This window comes from Chlamydotis macqueenii, chromosome 15, assembly GCF_036417535.1.
Source record: "Chlamydotis macqueenii isolate bChlMac1 chromosome 15, bChlMac1.mat, whole genome shotgun sequence".
NCBI lineage: Eukaryota > Metazoa > Chordata > Aves > Otidiformes > Otididae > Chlamydotis > Chlamydotis macqueenii.
This window is the reverse complement of record NC_141570.1, coordinates 11,365,302-11,384,621: the sequence shown is the minus strand read 5'-3', so window position 1 is coordinate 11,384,621 and position 19,320 is coordinate 11,365,302. Positions and strand designations below refer to the sequence as shown.

Sequence of the window (19,320 nt, the reverse complement as noted above, 5' to 3'; positions counted from 1 at the left end):
ACTGAGAGAATGCCAAAGCTGCTGAGCTGTAAAGATGCTACTTCCAGTTGCTAGCCGTCTTACAGGATTGTTCTGATATTTTGCCAAGAAGAGTTGCCAAAAAAGAGTCTACCTCTGAAGGTCTGTCTCTTTTATCTGAAAGCAAGTCCTGTAGAACAAATTGATGCAGATGTTACAGAAGAATCTGAACCAGGAAGACTTTCTGAGCATCAAAATGGAAAGTACATCTTTCTGGCATATTTGGCTGGCTGCTTTAGAAACTTTTATTTCTGTTCTGAGATTTAAATGCTACTGTAGGCTGAGGAAACTATCCGGTTGATTGTTGTCCATAGGGGAAATTTTTTACAGAGAAGTAAAGACACGCGAAGAATAAGGCCACAATTCTGTGGCAGATATACTTGGAGACTGTATTTTAAAAAAAAAAAAGGCTTGGTGCAGCTAACTAGGTGACTGTCATAACTTTTGTTTCATTTGTCAGTTTGTTTGTCTTGTAGTGTTATAGCTAGTTAGTGCAGTTTTTCCAGAAATAATGGAGTTCAGTAGCATATACTAGGTCAAATAATGTTGAATATGCGAAAGTGACTTTCATCATCTTCTTTTTTTACTGTATATTAAAAAATTCTTTAAAAAGAATGAAGTTGCTGCACAAAATGACTGCAAAGCAGAATATGAATCAAATATTGGTGGAAAGGTGGGAAGGCTTAAAACCAAAGTGCATAAAAATCTGTTCTGTTTATTCAGGAAACACTGCAGCTGTTGAAAGCTACAGTTCTCGAGTTCATGCAAAAATGAAGCCCTACTTGTGGAATAGACTTAACACCTGAAAAACTTGCTTTCTACTATAAAGCACATACCAGGCCAGGACACTGCCACTTACTGTAATTACGGGTCATAACTGAATTGTAGTAATTGCTAATGCTTAGCTGTATTTATGAAATTAACAATCCACAGGCTTTCATCAGTGAACAGTGCAAAGTTGCATCTTAAGCAAATGTGGCGAAAAAACGTAACATATTTGCCCTTGTATAATGGGTTCAAATACACATGGAAGCTGGATATAGCAATAAGTAGTTGATGGTCTGATTTTGGACACGTGTTCCATCAATGAGACACACCTTGAAAAAAATCTCCTATTTTAATGCTGAAAGCTAAGGAAATCAGAAACTAGAAAAGTTTGTATCGCAAAAGAATTCGGGACGGTAATTCGGAAGGATGAAAGTCAGTCCCTATATCTCTATGCCTAAGGAAGTGAGAGGCTTTTCCTGAGAGTATTTCTATGTGGTCAAGTTAAAAATGTTATCATATAAACCTGTGTGTCATTAACCCTTGAGTTATCTTTAACAAACTAGAACAGTAAATTATAAAGTAGAATGCTCCACTTTAATGGTTCAGCCTCTGTCTAACATCGAGTGTAAAATGACAAGGGAAGATCTAGTAGCGTGTCATCCATAAAAATGTAAATCTCTGCAAATACCTGTGGAGAGGCTCAATTAATGACTTGTAAATAGTTTCATATGAAAATGGCAAATATTTCTGTATCTCTGCACCTTAAAATAGAGTATTTCACTTACTACTTTTTAAACTATGATAGGAATTCACAGGTTCTAAAAGCTCAAGGGTCTAATGAAAGGAACTTCAGTCCCATCTACATTGTGGTGATTTCTTACATACAAATGATCTTTACTGAGTGAGGTCAGAGGTCTGTCTTATTCAGTAGCCTGCCTCTGATGGTGGCAACCAAATCCAGATGTGTAGGGGGAAGTGTGTAAAAGTAAGGCAGATGTATAGTGGTAGTTTCTGCTGTACTCTTACTTCATCCAGCAGTTTGTGACTTGAATTCTCCCTCTCAGATTCACAAAGGTCCAAGTAACTTTCAGTGTCCACCAAAGACTTCTTTTGCACTTCTTTAGGTGTTGGCATTTATGTGCTATTTATTTCTAAGTGTAGTTTTTAATTTAAAAAAAAAAGTAAAGTCTGTCAGTGTGTATATTCTAGCTTGTACCTAATGTTATATGAAAATTGAATTGAACATGGCTACACAGTAAGTTTTTTTTTTTTATTGACAGAAAAATAGCAACATTGAAATATTGCTAATATTTTTTTTAAGCTAGAACTGGAGCATGAAGAGGCTGTTGGTTTTTTCCTTGGTCCTTGAACTTGACACAAAGGATGTGAAGGACTGGATTTGTGGGCAGTTTCCACTGCATGTAATGCTGTTTCAATTTCTTATACAGACGAGCTAGTAGGATTTAGTATGTCTATTTGATGCGTAATTGCAGGTGCATTTTGCTGGTGCCTGATGTAGTTTCATAGATCTTGGCCTGTTTTCTTAGTTTAAAGAAAAAAAAAAACAAGCCTACATGATCATATTGGATAGCTTTTAAAGGATATTCTAAAGATACCAAGTTACTCTTATTTTAATAAATGCCTTTTTGTTTCACAGTGCAGCCAAAACGGGATCACGTTCTTCATGTTAGTTTTCCCAAAGAGTGGAAGACTAGTGACCTTTACCAGCTTTTCAGTGCCTTTGGTGAGTTATATAGTCTGTCCTTCCTTACATGTATTTTTTTTTCCTCTTTGTCATTAGCAAGTACCTCTGGTTTTATTTGTTATTTTCAATCTGCGCATGCAGAATTACTCATCCTAGGATGAGTAATGAATCACCTTTAGTAATAATTTTTGAATGGTGTCCTGTGGGCTTCCTTTGTGTTGAAAATGTCTGCCCTGGTGAACTACTCTTTAGAAATCTTTAGATGTGGTCCTTGTTGAATATTGTGGACCTTTGATCCTTTTATTTACAGCCTCTCCTGGGAGGAGGTAAGACTTACCTCCTCCCAGGTAAAGGTGGGTAAAGGGAACGGGGATTGGTGTGAAAGCTAGATCAAGGTTTTGGGAATAAGGTTCATCCTGTGGTCTGCTTAAAGCCAGATGCTAACTTACATTAGCTAGGCAAGCAAGCAAGCTTGAAAATACCCAATTTGATTTCAAGGTTATGAACACCATTCAAGAGGGAAGAAACAACAAAACTAAGTGGGGACTAGTCCTGTTGTTCCTCTATGAAGTATTAGTATCTAATGTAGGGACTTGGAGATCCTCATTAATTGACAGTGATTTCCCGATACCCAACTCTTGCAGCAGAAAACAGTGGTTATGCTTTGCATCCCGAAATAAGAACAAGAATGGGCTTTCATACAGCCCTGTGTTGGGTGCTGTTTCCAAGATTTTTATTGCAGATTGGTTTCTAGGGGTGTTTTTTTTTTCATTGCTAGGTAAGGTAATGCTTCAAAAGAGATCTTTTCAGCTTGCAAATAATTTAAAATTGTTTTTCTGGGGCTTTTTTTTTTTTTCTTTCCCAAAGAGGTAATTTCTTTCCATTTCTTAATTTTTGTTTTACATTAAATGTTTTATCTCTCTTATTAAAATAATTTTTGCATGGTTTTACAGAACTATTAGCTCACAATACTTAAAATATGTTTTTGAAAATTGCTTATTAAATGTTACATATAATAGACAGTTATGTATCTTGTCTTCCTCAAATTCTGTAATAAGGATTTAAATGGGAAATTTATTTTTTTTAAAAAAGGAAGCTATTTACCAAAGTGTTTACTGGGGAGGATTACTTTCTCATGCAAGAAAATAAAATCTTTGCTTTACATTACATTAGTCTTGGCAGCTCGAAGCAGAGCATGTATGACTGAATTTGTAATTTCCCTATTCCTAAATATTTTCTGCTTGGCACTATAGTTTCCCCTTTTTCCTCCCCCCAGTCCTACTTAAAGTCCCAGTACCAGTTTTGTCCACTGGAGTATAATTGCTGTAAAAACTGTGCATGTTTTCACATGGGTTTTTAAGCAGATAAGTGACTAATTGGCTCTCTGTTATGAAATGGACCTTTCCCGTTTTGGACACAAGCAAATGAAGAGATGTCCGTTTAGCTAGTACTTGATTAGTGTACTGCAGTTGTTTCAAAGTAATAGCATCACAGAATGATTTAGGTTCAAAAAGACCCTTAAGATCATCGAGTCCAACTGTAAACCTAACACTGCCAAGTCCACCATTAAACCACGTCCCTAAGTGCCACATCTACATGTCTTTTAAATACCTCTGGGGTTGGGACTCAACCACTCCCCTGGGCAGCCTGTTCCAGTGCTTGATAACGCTTTCAGTGAAGAATTTTTTTTCCTAATATCCAATCTAAACCTCCCATGGTGCTACTGGAGGCCATTTCTTCTCGTCCTATCATTTGTTATGTACCACACTTAATGACTTCAGTCAGAATCTGTAGTGTGGCAAGCAGATTCAGGGCAAACCTGAACCTAACCTCTATTGAAATAACTGATGTGGTATCCATAAGGACATTTTAATCACCAGTAAAATGATGGAAAGCCCTCAGTGTCCACGATCTTGTCTCCTGTGCTTGCTGTGGGTCACCACGCTAGTTTACAGGATGATACCGTTCTTCTCTTCTTCACCTGAAATTGTGACTTGGTAGTCTGTGCAGGGTCTCTGGACCTATGTGAAATTCACTCCATTTCTTCTGACTTTTTCATCTGTATTGCAGCATGATGCCAGTATAATGCTGGATAGGATTTAATATTCCAAATTGGGAAATCTAGAATATGAGAATGTAGGAAGTTACTGAGATTCTTCTAGAGTTGCTATTACAGAGGTAAGAAACAAGTTTCTCTAGGCTTTTAAAGACTGCTATGTAATTTTTCTTATCTTATCAACTCCTTCCCTTCAGTTTTGGTGTGAAACACAAGCACAGATCAGTACCACCAGGGGTCATACTTACCCAGCTCAAAATACTATTCAATTTTGAAATTCCCATTTCTCTCACTTCTCCAGCTTTTAAAGCTGAATGTTTTCATACCTGGATTTACAAACTCCCGGTATTTGGGTAGTACTTCATCTGTATTTTGTTTTAGGTCTTACTGTCACGGTATCTCAAAACAAACTGCAGATTATTCGTTCCAAAATTCTAGGAGTACCCATGCTTTTTCAGTTGTAGCTGGACAGAGAGACAGAGTGGCACAATGTGAGATTAAGTGATTTGCCAAAAGCCCCAAAAATATGGCAGTAACAGACATGAATTATCCCAATTTATTACCCCAGTTAAAAGTGTTTTTAAATTAAGCTTTTACTTGGATTAAAAAACAATTATTAGATTGAATAGCAAAATTAATCTGACTGTATAGAAAAAAATATTTTGAGTTTGTTTTAGTCTAGTCTGAATTGAAGCAGAGTTGTAATCTTCCATGAAGCTTCTAACGAAAGCAGTGAAGCAGCTGAAGGGGCTGCAGTGTCAGACTTGGAACCGTTTGACGTTTGCTATTCTAGAAGGGGTGCTCGGGAGTCTGAAGTTTTTCAGTACTGTATGCATACCAAGCGGACACCTGTTCATGCAAGATGTTTTTATAGTCTCATGGGTCAATGTAGTTTCACTGTACAAGTACTTGCAGTACTATGCAGACTCTTAAAATGATTCCTTACATTCTTAAATTTGTGTAGTTTTTTTGGTCATTCAGATGTGAAATATGAAGAAGGTATTAAAATAGTATTTGCTGGAAGATGGCTTTTGTGCTTAGTCTTCACTTGTAATTAAATAAATGTCTTTGGGCTTTAATTTCAACATATGCTATCAAAGTAATATAAAAACTACTACATAAAATTTTCCAAGTGAAACCTATGCACTGTGGGAGTGTGAGAATCATCTTAAAGGGGGAGGTGAATGCTGATGTAGTTCAGAGTCATAGTGATCTTGAAGATGCATGAATAACTTTTAAAATGTAACCAGCCCTTTGCGTGTTTACATTTTGTTCTAGTAGTCCAAACAAGTATATAGATGTGTTTTAAGTGACTCTTAAATACATTTTTGAGACTCATTTACAAGTTCCATACACTATGATATCTGTTCCTGCTAACTGCTGAACTGCAAACTTGCTGTTTAACTTTAAAAAAAAAAAAAAAAAAAGCAGTAGAATTTGAAAAATGTCCCTTTCAAAGATGAACAATCTAGTTAAGGAAAATTTCTAGCACACAATGTATATATATTAAGCATTCTCCTGAGCTCATGTTCATATAGACGGGTGAGCTTTGAGTGATGGTGCTTTGGATTATGAGGGGGTTTTTGTGATGTGGGGGTTTATTGGTTTGGGTTTTGTTGTTTTGTTTGTTTGTTTTTTAAACTTTGGGGGCATTTTAAATTTTATCCAATTTTTTTCTCTGTGCATTTCTGGCCTTTTCTCCTCCTTCTTATGCCACTATATTTGCTTGAGATGTTCTTACTTTCTTTGTACTCTGTCTTCCTGCCAGAAAGGTGGAAGCTGTGTTAACCCTTCTCAATTATTCACCAGGGAAATATTGTTTGTGTTTGATATGTGCTTCAGCCCTTGCTTGTAGACTAAAAATTTCAACTATTTCTGTTGTTTGATGCAGTCAGTGTCTAGAAACTGTTAGCAATTCCTTCATGGTGTCAATTTGGTCAATTTAAAAAAAAAAAAAAACAAACCTGTAAGAAAGTAGAATTTATTAATAAACTTTTTTTTGCTTAAATGAAGGTCCATGCAGTCCTAATACTTATCCTAAGTGTTTAATTGCCACTAACAGTTGTTTAGGAAAGTTGTAAGATCAGAGCCAAAGTGAAACAACTTTCCTGCCTTCTAGCAATCTATAACTTGGGAACTTGTGAGCTAGAGGTCACACTTACGGCTTTTAGTTGGAGCCTTTCACAGCTTTCTGTAAGTCGGTCTGAAATAGTTCTTTATCCCGTATATATTCTTGTCAGCCGCAGCACTTGATGGCAGTTCCTTAACTGCAGCTAAGCATTATGTGAAAAATTATTTTGGTTTTAAAACTTCTTTATATCTTATTAGGTGTCCCTTAATTGTTTTATAATCAAATAGTGAATTTGTACATCTTTCATGTAATTTCTGTTCTCTTATCTTCCCATAGACATGTATAGGTGTCTTCCTTAGAGTTTTCTTTTGAAGGCTGAGTCCTAGTTTACTTAGTCTCTTATGCGGAAATCTTTCCATACCTCTAGTCATTGTGGTATAAAAACTGAAGGAAAATCTGTTTGACTGATATAATCCAGCAAGTATCATTTTATTCTGTGTATTTCAATGTTGTTTGCATGTTTGTGTTTATATACAGAAAATTTTCAAATTTACTTGTAAGAAAAAACTATTACTTTGCACATTGATCTTGGAAGCAACAGATCAGATTTTCACCTGCTTCTGTTTGGGTGAAGAAGTTTTATTTCACTTGGTAATTCTTTACTTGTCATTACCCTTTTTTTAGCAGGGGACACTGATTGACAGTGCATGTAGTAGCAAATAGACAAGGGGTCATATAGGTTAATAATAGTATTCTTAACCTATTCTTAAAAGTACTGAAGACATTTGATCAGTTCTGGAAGTGTAGAGAGAGGGAAGTTGGTTTTATTTCTCTAGAGCTGGTATTCTCCTATGTTGCTGTATATGGCTCATTTGGATTAGCCTTGCAGCAAGCTGGCACGCGGCTGTGTTGATTGCTAAATATTGTACTTCAAGTGCAGATGCATTTGCTTTTAAATCTTTATTGCCCTTTCACCATACTCTTGAAATGCACAATATTTACTAAGTGCTTAACAGTATTGCTGAATGATCTAATTTATTGATCTTGTAGCTTTTAAATTCTTATTTCTTAAAAATAATGAAATGTGACATAGTCTGAAAAGAGTATCTTTTAAACATGGATAATTGTGTAAGAACACTTGTTGTGATTCCCTTCAGGTTGCAGCTCAGTGTCCAATATTTAATGTTTGACTTCTTAAAATTGTATAAAGGCAGCATGTATTCTCAGGATTGAAACCCTTCTTTATCTAAAATACCAAAGTAATTTAGAGTGTAGCAGCCTATCTGCAGCAATGAATAAGGATCTGATACTGAAATGATGTGCCATCAATGGGTTGAATATTTATTTATTTATTTATTTTTAATTTGTCTGTAGTGAAAACATGAGCACTGAAGTCTATTTGAGTAGTAGCTGAGCTGCTTCAGGAGATTTTACTCCATCACTGATCCTCTTTGATATTTTACACTAAAGGAACAATTGCAAGTTGTTCCAGAGAGTTTTTCTTTCTGATCTGTCTTTTGGTCTGTCCAGGGTAGTTAAGGAGTTAATGAAATATATCTAGGAAAGGGACAGAATCTGGACAGCACTTCTGTATTGAAGAATACAGAAGAGTATGGTCTCAGATGTCTCAAATGATTGCTCAGAAAATTTTATAATTAGTAATGCAAAAAAGGAGGACTTGATACTCAAATTCAGAGCTGTAACTTGTCAGTGCACTTAAAACACTGTTAAATTGTGCAGTAATTTCTAGTATTAAAAGGAAACTCGGTGTCAGGGTCTTACCAAACACACTACAATTCTGAGTTGCAGTAAGAAAACAGCTTGGGCTTTTCCTGTGTTGTGAAACGTTAAGTGTCCTGCCACAGGCATGTTCTCACTAAAGATCTTTACCCGAAGGCCACAAAGACCTATGTTCTTCAAACACCGAATTGTTAGAGATATGATTTATTTGCCCTACAAGTGTGTAAAGAAATGCTAACGTTTGACTTCTCAGTGTAGGCTCTTCTTAATGTCAAAAACCATACTGAATTAATTATGGTTTTGGCAATGATCAAAATGATTATAATTTAAAGTCCTAAATAGCTGGCTACTCAGATGTATAGCACGCAAACTAAATCTAACTAGACTTTTATTTTTAATGATCTGTTTATTATCTGGCTGGATTTCAGAAGAGACTTCTATAACCTTGTAACCTGTAGGCTAAATTAGATTTAAATAGATTAAACATTTGAAAATAAAATACTTTTAAAGCCATTTTGCATCATTGTTTTTAACCTTGTAATGGCTGAAGGTTAAATGGTGATGTAATATTATATGTAACTTGATTTCCTAGTCTACCTGGAAAAAAAATTGCACCAATTTTCAATCTCTGAATTGTACTAACAGTAGAGCACTGAGATGAGGCCAGGAGATGTAAATGGAGTTCAGACTATAATAAGACCTTGTGTCTGCTTTTGCTTGATTATGAGCTCTTTTAGTGCTAATGTGACATTTCAAGGCATTCAGATAGAAAATGGACTAACTGCTTGATGAATGGAGGAACTTATTTCCAGTCACTGTTCCATAGTAACAGCTTTCGAATGAGGTCCATGATTTTGTGCATTTGTCCTTATATTTGCTCAAATTAAGTTTTCATTCCACATCCAGGAAATGGTATATAGCGGGATCCAAACAAACCAGAGTTTGAACATTTAGTGTCGCAATAACTGGAGTTCTCTTGTGTGAACAATCTTCCCTGTCCCGCCTGCCATGCTGTGTCTTTAGGAAATACTGCAGTTCTGAAGGATGGATAGGTTTTAAAACCCGAAGAGCTGTTTGTTATTTTCTTTCTGTGAAGAAGTGGTGGAATATTCTGGGAGTGAAAAAGGTATTGGATGTGTCTGTAGTGAGTCTGAGGGTATACAAGATGTATATGCAGCCCTAACAGTCAGTGCTTTCTGTGCAGGTCTGGGCTCATGTACAAATGTGTGTGCACTACACACCTTTACAGTGGACAAAAGCCTTCTAAGGTGAAGTTACTCTTAGTTGACTATCTTCTTTTATGTCACGGCACATCACATAAAATCTGTGACTGAGCCTAAGATAAAAATAGTCATAATAATTTATTTTGCCTTTTCTAGGTAACATTCGGGTTTCATGGATTGATGATACATCAGCATTTGTATCACTGAGCCAGCCAGAACAAGTACAAATAGGTAAGTGTTTCTAGATTTACTTCAGCATTAAGACTTGACTTCACCTGGCTCCCGTAAAATGCTCTGAGCCAACAGTGTCTGTCATTCTAATGGCAAACTACTGACTTGATTCAGATGCTAGAGGAAGAACGAAACTTTTACAGTATCAGCACATGTGCTTCAGCAGAGACAACAAGCCCAAACTGGGCTTGGTTGAGAGTTTTGTGTTTCATTCCATGACTCTCTAAGTACCTGAATCTTTAGGTAAAGTAATGTTAGTTTCTTCACGTGATGCAGTATTTATTGAGATTATTTGCTGTTACTTAGCAAAAAACACAGCTATCAAGGACTTCTGTGGTCTTTGCCTTCAAATATTCTTTGGACTGATATACATGTTTGGTTTGGTTTACATTTGCAAGTAGCAAATGCAGTGGGAAGCCTTTTGGTGTACTGCAGAACACATGCAAAATAAGTTTCCTAGCAGGCTGGGCTGCTAATGTGTCTACAGTTTGTATATTAATCATGTGCAGTCTCTCCGAACCCTGATTTTTAAATTTTTATTTGAACTTTTGAGCTTGGCTTTGAAAAAAGTTCACAGACATAAGTTCTACAGGAAGTGTATGTTTAACTTTTTTCTGGAAAGTTCACTGGTTTGCGGTTTATTTTGGTTTTGTGGTTTTTTATTTGGTTGGTTGGTTTTTTTGTGGTTTTTTTTCTGTTTTATTTACACTGTAGGAGAGGGATTATTTTAAAGAAAAAAATTTGTGTATGAATACATAAATACTCTTAGTGAACCCATATTTGTAATTCATGTAATTGGGACAGACAGCAATATTTTACTATTTACAGTTGTGCAGGGTACTCTAGGAAGAACCATTCCCACTAAAAGAAGCTGACTGAAAGCATAGAGCAAAACATTATCTAGGTATCATAAGAAAAATACAGAATAAGTAACACTCTTGAGAAATCATCAAGAATTAAATGATAAAACAAAGAAAGAGACCAACATCACTGAATTGACTGAAAATACTGTTTCCAGTTATGAGGAAAACCAATCTTTTTGAGGTGTGGGGTTTTTTTTTTGGTTTTGTTTTTAGGTTGGGTTGGGTTTCTTGGTGGTGGTGGTCTTTTAGCATATGTTTGAGGACTTACCTGTAAACTTACTCTTAGAAACAAAGATTGGAAGTGGACTATTATAGATTATTATTTGGGATATGTTCTAGTAGTGTCATCTGTCTTTACTGAAATGCTTGCATCGGATGCTGTGGAGCCAGTAAGAACAGCAGTATACATAGCACTTTTGATTAATTGGCTGAAATTTTGTGGCACTTAAGAGCTATTTTGCCAGAAATCCCATGATTAAGTTCTAAAAAGAAAAAAAAATAAATAAGAAAATTCCACTGAGTTCACCATCTTATGAAGCTCAAATAAAGAAGCTTTCAGGTTCTTGCATAATCAGGGCATCTCTCTAATTCCTTATTAACATCCCCTGAGTGTTTATCATAATTCCTCATACATACATATCTCTGTAGAGGATTTTGAGTGCTTACCAGCTGCCTCCTTACAGCAAATGCTCCATAGCAGCAAGAGACATTTTTTCTTCATCTATGTATAGATATAAGGACCATTTAACTTCTAGTGAGAAGTTCCAGATAAAGAATTCTGTCGAAATAAATGTGTGTGTGTTTTACTTAGCTCTGTAACTCAGGAAAGCATTACTAGCACTTCTTGCATGTGTCGTCTTAGCTTCTTACCTCTGAAGCATTCATGACTTGTAAACTGCATGTGTTATAGTTAGTGGTGACACCAGCACGCCATTAATGGTTGGAGGCAAAGGCTATTCACAGAGCAGTGAGTGCAGTACAATATTGGAAGGAATAAGCTTTAATCTAAATTATCTTAAGTAAAAATGTACTCCAAGCTGTGCAATCACAAATTATATGTTTGTGGTAGCAACTTAGCTGAAGTGTCTGAAGCTTTTTATTTTAGATTTGATTAATCTTATTCCAAGTTTAGTCTCCATGTGTGAGGTAGAGGTTGAGAAAAAAAATTGAATAAAGGGTTGGAATTGTTCCACCTTTTTGTCTTTGCAAGATAATTTGTCTTGGTGCTGAAATACAAGAAAGTTTAATTTTCTACTTTTTAGTTCAGATGCCATGACATACAGAATATCTATATATCTGTGCCATTTTTCCCCTCCTCTTTTCAAGCCAATTGCTTGTTTCTCTGAGTGGGACTTGCAAGACTATTTGTTTTCAATAAACCCCATGTGTTTCATGCCATTTCATAAGCTGAAAGCCTTCCAAGATGCTGCTACAGTATCCTCCCTGCTCTTCTCACCTCAGTTACCTGTTGTCTGAATGCTTGGCATACCACCACTATTGGTTCTTTTTTTTTTTTCAGTAAGTTTTTGTTTTGTTTTGTGTGGGTTTTTTTGGTGTTTTTTTGTTACAGCGCCTACGTGTTGTGGGAAGAACTGAAAGTCTGCAGAATATTTAAACTGAATCCTTCTGGCACTGCTCTGTGTGTGTGTCTCTTTTATGCTTTGACAAACAGGGAGGCTTGTTCTGTGGCCTGTGTACTAGGAAACAAGTTATTTGTTTGAATATAGTCTTTCACAGATTTTTATGAAATCAGTTTAGTAAAATCTCAAATACTGAAAGCAGTCAGCCAGCCAAGCTGATGAACTATAGCAACCTCAATTATCAAAAAGCTGAGTGATTTTTTGACTGTGAAATCCCTTAAATATCTTAGGTTGTTTTTTTTTCCTGCGATTTTCCTCAATTCTGGTATTCTATTTCCTGATCTTAAATTCTTTAATGAACTGCTTTGGCAATAACAGTCACTGTTTATACTTGTGATTTAGTGAGCTGTATTTAAGTGAAGAACCTAGGAAAAACTAATTATGTGGCCTGTTTTTTAACCTGTTTATATAGATGTTTGCATCCTCTGGACGATATAAATAGCCTTGGACAACTGTCAAACAGTATGATACAATGCAAGATGTTGCTGCAGACATACATTTATGCTTACCTCTTAAAAGATTTCTGGCTTTGAACTGATCTTAGTATGTGTAGTTAACAAAGAACATGTACAACAAACATTTATGGATTTATAAATGGATTGAGAGTATAGAGGGTGTGTGGACGTTTCCCTGTATTGATAAGGTGGTCAGATTTGCATCATAGGTGAGTCCAAGCCCTGTAAAAATATCCAGACTTATTTTGCTGCCTCTTAATAAGGGAACTGTGTGGGAAAAGCTATGAAAAAAGCATCAGTTTTGTAATAACCTGAGTGGGGTATCAACTCATTCTAGGTCTAACAAACTTTTTCAAAATCAGTTCAGATCTGGGAGGTGTTTTTATTTTTCAGTTGCAGCAGTGATTCAGATATTGACTATTTGGCTGAACTAATGTCAAAGTACAGAATTGAACAGCACATCATTTAAAGATGGATCTGCACTCATCCCTTTATGTATATACCCAGGATGACCAGTTGATGAATCTGACTTGTTTCTTAAAAACTTTTCTCCAATGCCTTTTTATTTTTTTCAGCCTCACAGATGTTAAACAGAATTTAAAACATGCAATCAATCCATATTACTAGTTTTGTCTATCTAAAATTAAAATTGTGATGTTCTTATGTCCTAAATACTGAGGGTTTTTTTCCATGCTCCTTTGAAAACTTTAATAAGTTTTGCTTTTTGAGATTAATTTTTACCTGATTAAAAAAAAAGGAGGAGAGAGGGAAGTTGGAGGGAAGGATTTTCTTTTTTTTTTTTTTTTTTTCTTTCACACTTCAGATAATTAATTATAATTTCTTTCCATGCTCACACTTAACCTTTACATCAAACAGATAATAGATTTCTTAAAACATGACACTTTATAAGCTATTCCTTGCTGTTTCTGTTGCTTCAGATACTTTAAATGAACTCAAAACTTGTTCATCTGCACTCTGGGAATATGTTCGATTTCTCATGTTAATATGCATAGAAATCTATTTTGAATATGTAGGTAATAAAATATCTGCTCATCCCCCAGTGCTCTTTAAAACAGTGTTCCTAAGTTATGTAATATCGTGGATGGTAATCATTAAGATCTAGTCAAAAACTGATGGATAAAACATTGATCCATATGCTTTTCTGTTTAACAAGTATAAATCTGATTAGCTGAATTAAACTGAGTAGCTCTTCAAATTTCACATGGTAATCAGTAGTGTCTATGTAGCCAGGAAGAATCCACATTCCAATTTTTTAATTGTTAAAGTGTTACTCTGAAGGAACCTACGAATCTTTGCATATTATAGAAAATCTGGTTCCCTCTTCCACTTATTTCCCTCTGAAAAAAATAAGTAGGGGAAAGGGCAGTATTTTTGTAGGCAATTTTGGACCTGCTCCTAAGTTTCAAACTGAATATGGCATGCTTAAAACGCATAAAGCAGAAACCTTGGGAAACAAGAATCACATCCCTTAGGCACCTCATCTTGCTGCTTATAATAATGTCCAAGAATCTTTACTTTATTTGGTTATTCATGTGACTCGCACATTGGCAGCATTCTCTCATTTAGTCTGAGTAGAAAAGGCTTGTTCTTGTATAAAATATTACTCTCTACAATTAGAACATAAACTTCAGCTTGAAGTGGAAGCTGTATGGAGACAAATGTTAATTAACCACTTCATAATCACCACAGAGCCAAGTGCCTGCCGTGTCTGTGTGTGCAAGTTGTCCCTGTGCAGTTGGCGGGGGAAGACTGCTTTGGAGTTCCAGTGGGCTGTGTTCTCCGTGCCACCTGCCACTGCCACGTTGTCACGTTAAAGCCAATAATGAGTTTGTGGAAGTGGTGGTTTAGATGGCTCTAATTTGTTACTTCTTGCAATATGCTCTGCTGTAAACTGATTTCCAAGTTACAAGCAGCTGAAAACAATAATGGACAATAAACACAGTCTGTTTTCTGCGGAGGTTTGTTGTTCAAGGCAGGTGTAGCAAAAGATAAAGCATGGGCACTCTTATAGTTGATAAATACAAAAAACTTAACCAACTTTTGGTGTACAACGTCTGACTCTTGTGACTTTGAGCTTGCTAGACAAGCTTGATTTTGGATGCTTGTTTGTATATTTGAAGTTCATTTTTCATTTGGAAAAGTTAGTATGAAATGAGTCAAGAAGCATTGCAATAATACTTACAGGGGTCTAGACTACAAATAGTCTGGAAATGGTGGGGAATATGGAAGGGACTTCAGCTTGTCTTAATTTTAAAGTAAACTCCATATTTTATTTTAGTTTTAAAAAGTGATGTAACCCATCTGGGCCATTCTGAGCAGTTAACTAGTTTGTGAGTCCTCAGTTAATTTGTATCAATGCTAAACTCTCGTTATTCATTATTTCCTTGAATTTTGTTGACAGCCAACTTCCAGTGGCTGTTTAGGCTGCTAGTCAAATAGAACCTAGATGCCATCTAAAGGGAGGTTTCTGTAAATGTCTTTGCACTTATAGAGTCTTTATAGGCCATCTAAAATGTACTCTTAAAAATACTGTTACTTGAGGTGGGTTAATTTCTAAAACATGGGAGAAGTCTTCTAAATATGTTAGATTTTTTTAAGTGCTTGAAAGTAAAATTTGGTTTCTGTTCCAAGACATTTGACATAGTTATATGTTAATGGAAGTAACAGACAAGTTTATCAGTGGTACTTCAAAAATAGACCCTTAGCAGCTAACACTTGCACTTAATTCTTGTTAGCTGAGGCTTAGGTGCAGTTTAATAACGTCTGTGTTCTGATTATGAGCAACTTATACAATATTTTAAGACCACTGGTTCTTACTTTAAGAGTAATTTTAACTTGAGAATCTTCCTGAGAATGTTTTTCTTGCTGTTTTAAACTGCAATAAAAATGCTTAACCTGAAATTTTAAATACATGTGAAAAGCAACTGCTTGTCATAAATGGCAAGCATTGAAATAGTGTTAATTTGTTCCATGTGGTAGTGCCCTGACACATGAGCTCATCTAGAATTTACTGTGTGCAAGATATCTTCTTCCTCTAGGCACCGAGTAGACCAATGTATTTAGACAGCAAGGAAGCAATGGACTAAAGCAGGTGCAGCAGCTGAAATTGTGATGGCCTTTCCAATGATTCTTGTTTAAACCATTAATCTTTTTGAACTTGTGAGTTTCTCAGGCAGGACTGGATTTCATGGTTTATTAGTGTTTTATAAGGTTTATTATAGAACCTTCTGCTTAGCATGAATGCTTACCACCACAATTGAAAAATATACAAATGCATTTTGAAATAGTGTGCATATCAGTCTCTTCTCACTGAATTTGGGGAATTGGCAGGTAGTATCTCCTGTATCACCCAGATTCTTTGAAAAATTGTATTTCACATGACTGTGTTGTCACCAATAAGATAACGTGAAATTCATGTCAGATATGTACTCCAGGCAGGAAACTTTGTTCACGTAGACCAAGGAAGCTAGTCATACTGTACTACGTCTGATCTCAGCCATTACTGTTATTTTACTTTTTATTCAAATTATGTACAGTCTCAAACAGTTTCTTTAGCTTTTTGTGATTTCCCCTCTCCTTGCCCCATCAAATTTTGGATTCTTAGGATCCACAAAGTTTTGATGTTCTAGGAAAGCTTGGTGTGGCTTTGCCTGTGATGCTAAATTTGCGGTGTTGAATCTTACGTGATACATATATGTGTATACATATGTATGTATGTGCAGACATATTTTTAAAATCCTGTTGTTTCTTGTGTTAATTTTTGAGTGGCTTAAATTCTTGTGCTGCATCAAAATGGCATTTAAGATGAGAAACTAATAGTTGTAATAATTGTAGTAAGATATAATTGCCCTGTAGATGTGTGCTTTTACGTTATTTTCACACAAGTTGGATTTAAAAAAAAATATACATTACCTTGAAACTGCATATAGTTTTTTGAAAGATGGTAATGATTTGTTGTATGTGCCTGTAGGCTCTGTAACGGCTTGAATGAATTTATTTCACTAGGAAGACCTGAGCAGTTTTGCACTCCTTGTGAGTAATGAGGGTTATCAAAATGGCAAAGCTATAGATGTATTTTTATTTGGGGTGCCTTTTTAATGGGGATGGTATCGACACACCTGTTTGATGCAGTAGTGGATATGTAAATTCTGGCAGTGGGGTGCAACCATTCCTGTAGCAAATTGAATCCGATGGGTGAACTCATTACCTGGATAGTTCTTTTTGAAGGACCCGAGATGTGGAACATGAATAGGCACTTCAGTGGAAAATGTGTGTGTTAATTTTGAACAGTCTCCTGGACAGTCCTGCCATGAGGATGTCTCCAAGCTCAGTTCTCTAGTTCTTGTTCTGATGTTCTTAACAAGTGTCAGAAGGTCATCAGAGTTTGCAAGATGTGCTTCCTGCAACTGCTCAGCCTTCGCTGAAACGTTTTATTTGCTGGTATTAAACTACAGCTAATGGTTTGTGCTAATCTTAATCCTTCATGGTTACATAAAGGGAATGACTCTTTCCCCACTCCAACAGTGAGCTCTCACTGCTTTTATTTTGATGGTTCTGTGACCAGAAAAAATAATCAAGGAAAATTCCTGCTGGTTCACTGAGGTGAACTTGCTCATCAGCAGGCCAATAAACAGCAGAACCACTGTAAAGGAGGGCTTGGGGCCTGGTGGCTTGGAGCAGGGGCTAAGGAGCAAGGCATGGGACTCTCCCATTTGGTAGCAAGCTGTTAGATGAAATCAGCTGTCTAGCCAAGACTCTGGGCTCTGTTTCTTTGCAAAAACTCTTTCAGATCTGAGTTGTCTGTGCTTTGAGTAATAATAGACATTGAGACCTTCTATATGACTAGAAAGGAAATGTTCTGTACATTTTACACTTTTAATTTGTAGATTAACAGATCTGAACGCTTTACTAGTACTTACAGGTACTAGTACTTAAATTCTAGTCATGGTTTTACAGTGGAACCTGTGGTATAAACCGTAATATAGATAGCTGTTCTACAACTTTCAGTATTAGTGATGCAGAGTTAAGAGGACTGATTATATGCTTGCCTTCAGGCCATCTGCAGCCATATTTTTAACAAAACAAAAACTCCCCTGTGCCCTGTGAGTTTGAATATAGTAGTTTTTTTCCTTAATATAATGTTGGAAATATTACTACCTTTTCATTTGATGTGGAGTTTTAAAAAATGAGTTAATATATTTCACAGCTTTTTTTTTTCCATTACTGAGGTATTTGAACAGGGTGCAAAAGCTAAGTAGCTTGAATTCTTTCAATAATTAAATAACTGCATCTTTAAGAAAGTTAAAATCCTTTATAACAATCTGCATGTATGAGCATAGGGTGAAATGTCTCAGTGGACTGTACTATCACCTGTATTCTTTGTCAAGATAAATATTTTGAGTTTAAAACATTGTTTAAGGATCCCTCCTCTTTTTCTGCCATGCTTTGTACTTGGCATTTTTTCTTTTTTTTTTCCTTCTTTTTTTTTTTTTTTAAACTAGTTTATTTCAGATCACCTTAATATACCCATTTTCTCCAAAATAGAGAGTCAAAGACTTACTTTGGTTTGCTCTTTAACTTGCCATCCTCCTTTGCAAGGTGAACAGCTGCAATGATCACCACATTGAAACTGCTCCCTGCTCTGGATTCAGATGTCGTAGAATCACAGAATGGTTTGGGTTGGAAGGGTCCTTTAAAGGCCACCCAGTCCAACCCCCCTGCAAGGAGCAGGGACATCTCCAACCAGATCAGGTTGCTCAGAGCCACGTCCAATATGGCCTTGAATGTTTCCAGGGATATGGGGCATCCACCACTTCTCTGGGCAACCTATGCCAGTGTTCCACCACGCTCATGGTAAAAGAAAATTTCTTCCTTATGTGCAGTCTGAATCTACCTCCTTCTATTTTAAAACCATTACCCCTTGTCCTACTGCAACAGGCCCTGCTGAAGAGTTTCTCCCCATCTTTCCTGTAGGCCCCCTTTAGGTGCTGGAAGGCTGCTCTAAGGTCTCCCCAGAGCCTTCTCTTCTCCAGGCTGAACAACCCCAAATCTCTCAGCTTGTCCTCAAAGGAGAGATGCTCCAGCCCTCTGCAGCTTCGTACCCTCCTCTGGACCTGCTCCTCCTCTGCTCTAACAGGTCCATGTCCTTCTTATGTTGGGTGCTCCAGAGCTGGATGTAGTACTGCAGGTGGGGTTTCACGAGAGTGGAGTAGAGGGGCAGAATCCCATCCCTAGATGAAGGAGATTACAATCTTTTTAAAACGTTTTTTTTAAAAAGTCTATTTTAGAATCTGTATAGGCTCCTTCTGCTATCTTACGCTAATACAGGAGAGGAAAACAGAAAGAGATGGTCAGCACCATGTACAAATTGGAGTTTTCAGTTTTGATACAACCTGAAGATAGTTGCTGTTATATAATTCAGAGACTATGGATCCTTCAAGTTGTTAAATTACTTTTCCCTATCAGTATCTAGTACACATACTCCTTGGAGCAAGGAAATGCGTCTTTGCCAACCTTAATTTGTGTTTCT

At 36.4% G+C, this 19,320-nt stretch overlaps 1 protein-coding gene across 2 annotated transcripts in view; it reads left to right on the top strand.

Annotated features, from left to right (window-relative positions):
* PARN (poly(A)-specific ribonuclease) overlaps positions 1 to 19,320 on the top strand; it is a 56,626-nt gene that overhangs the window by 20,848 nt on the left and 16,458 nt on the right. For both annotated transcript variants that reach the window (XM_086759928.1, XM_086759926.1), the window contains exons 20-21: positions 2,444 to 2,530; positions 9,738 to 9,812. In XM_086759928.1, coding sequence (XP_086616054.1) covers positions 2,444 to 2,530; positions 9,738 to 9,812 — 162 coding nt within the window. The remainder of the gene's footprint in view (positions 1 to 2,443; positions 2,531 to 9,737; positions 9,813 to 19,320) is intronic.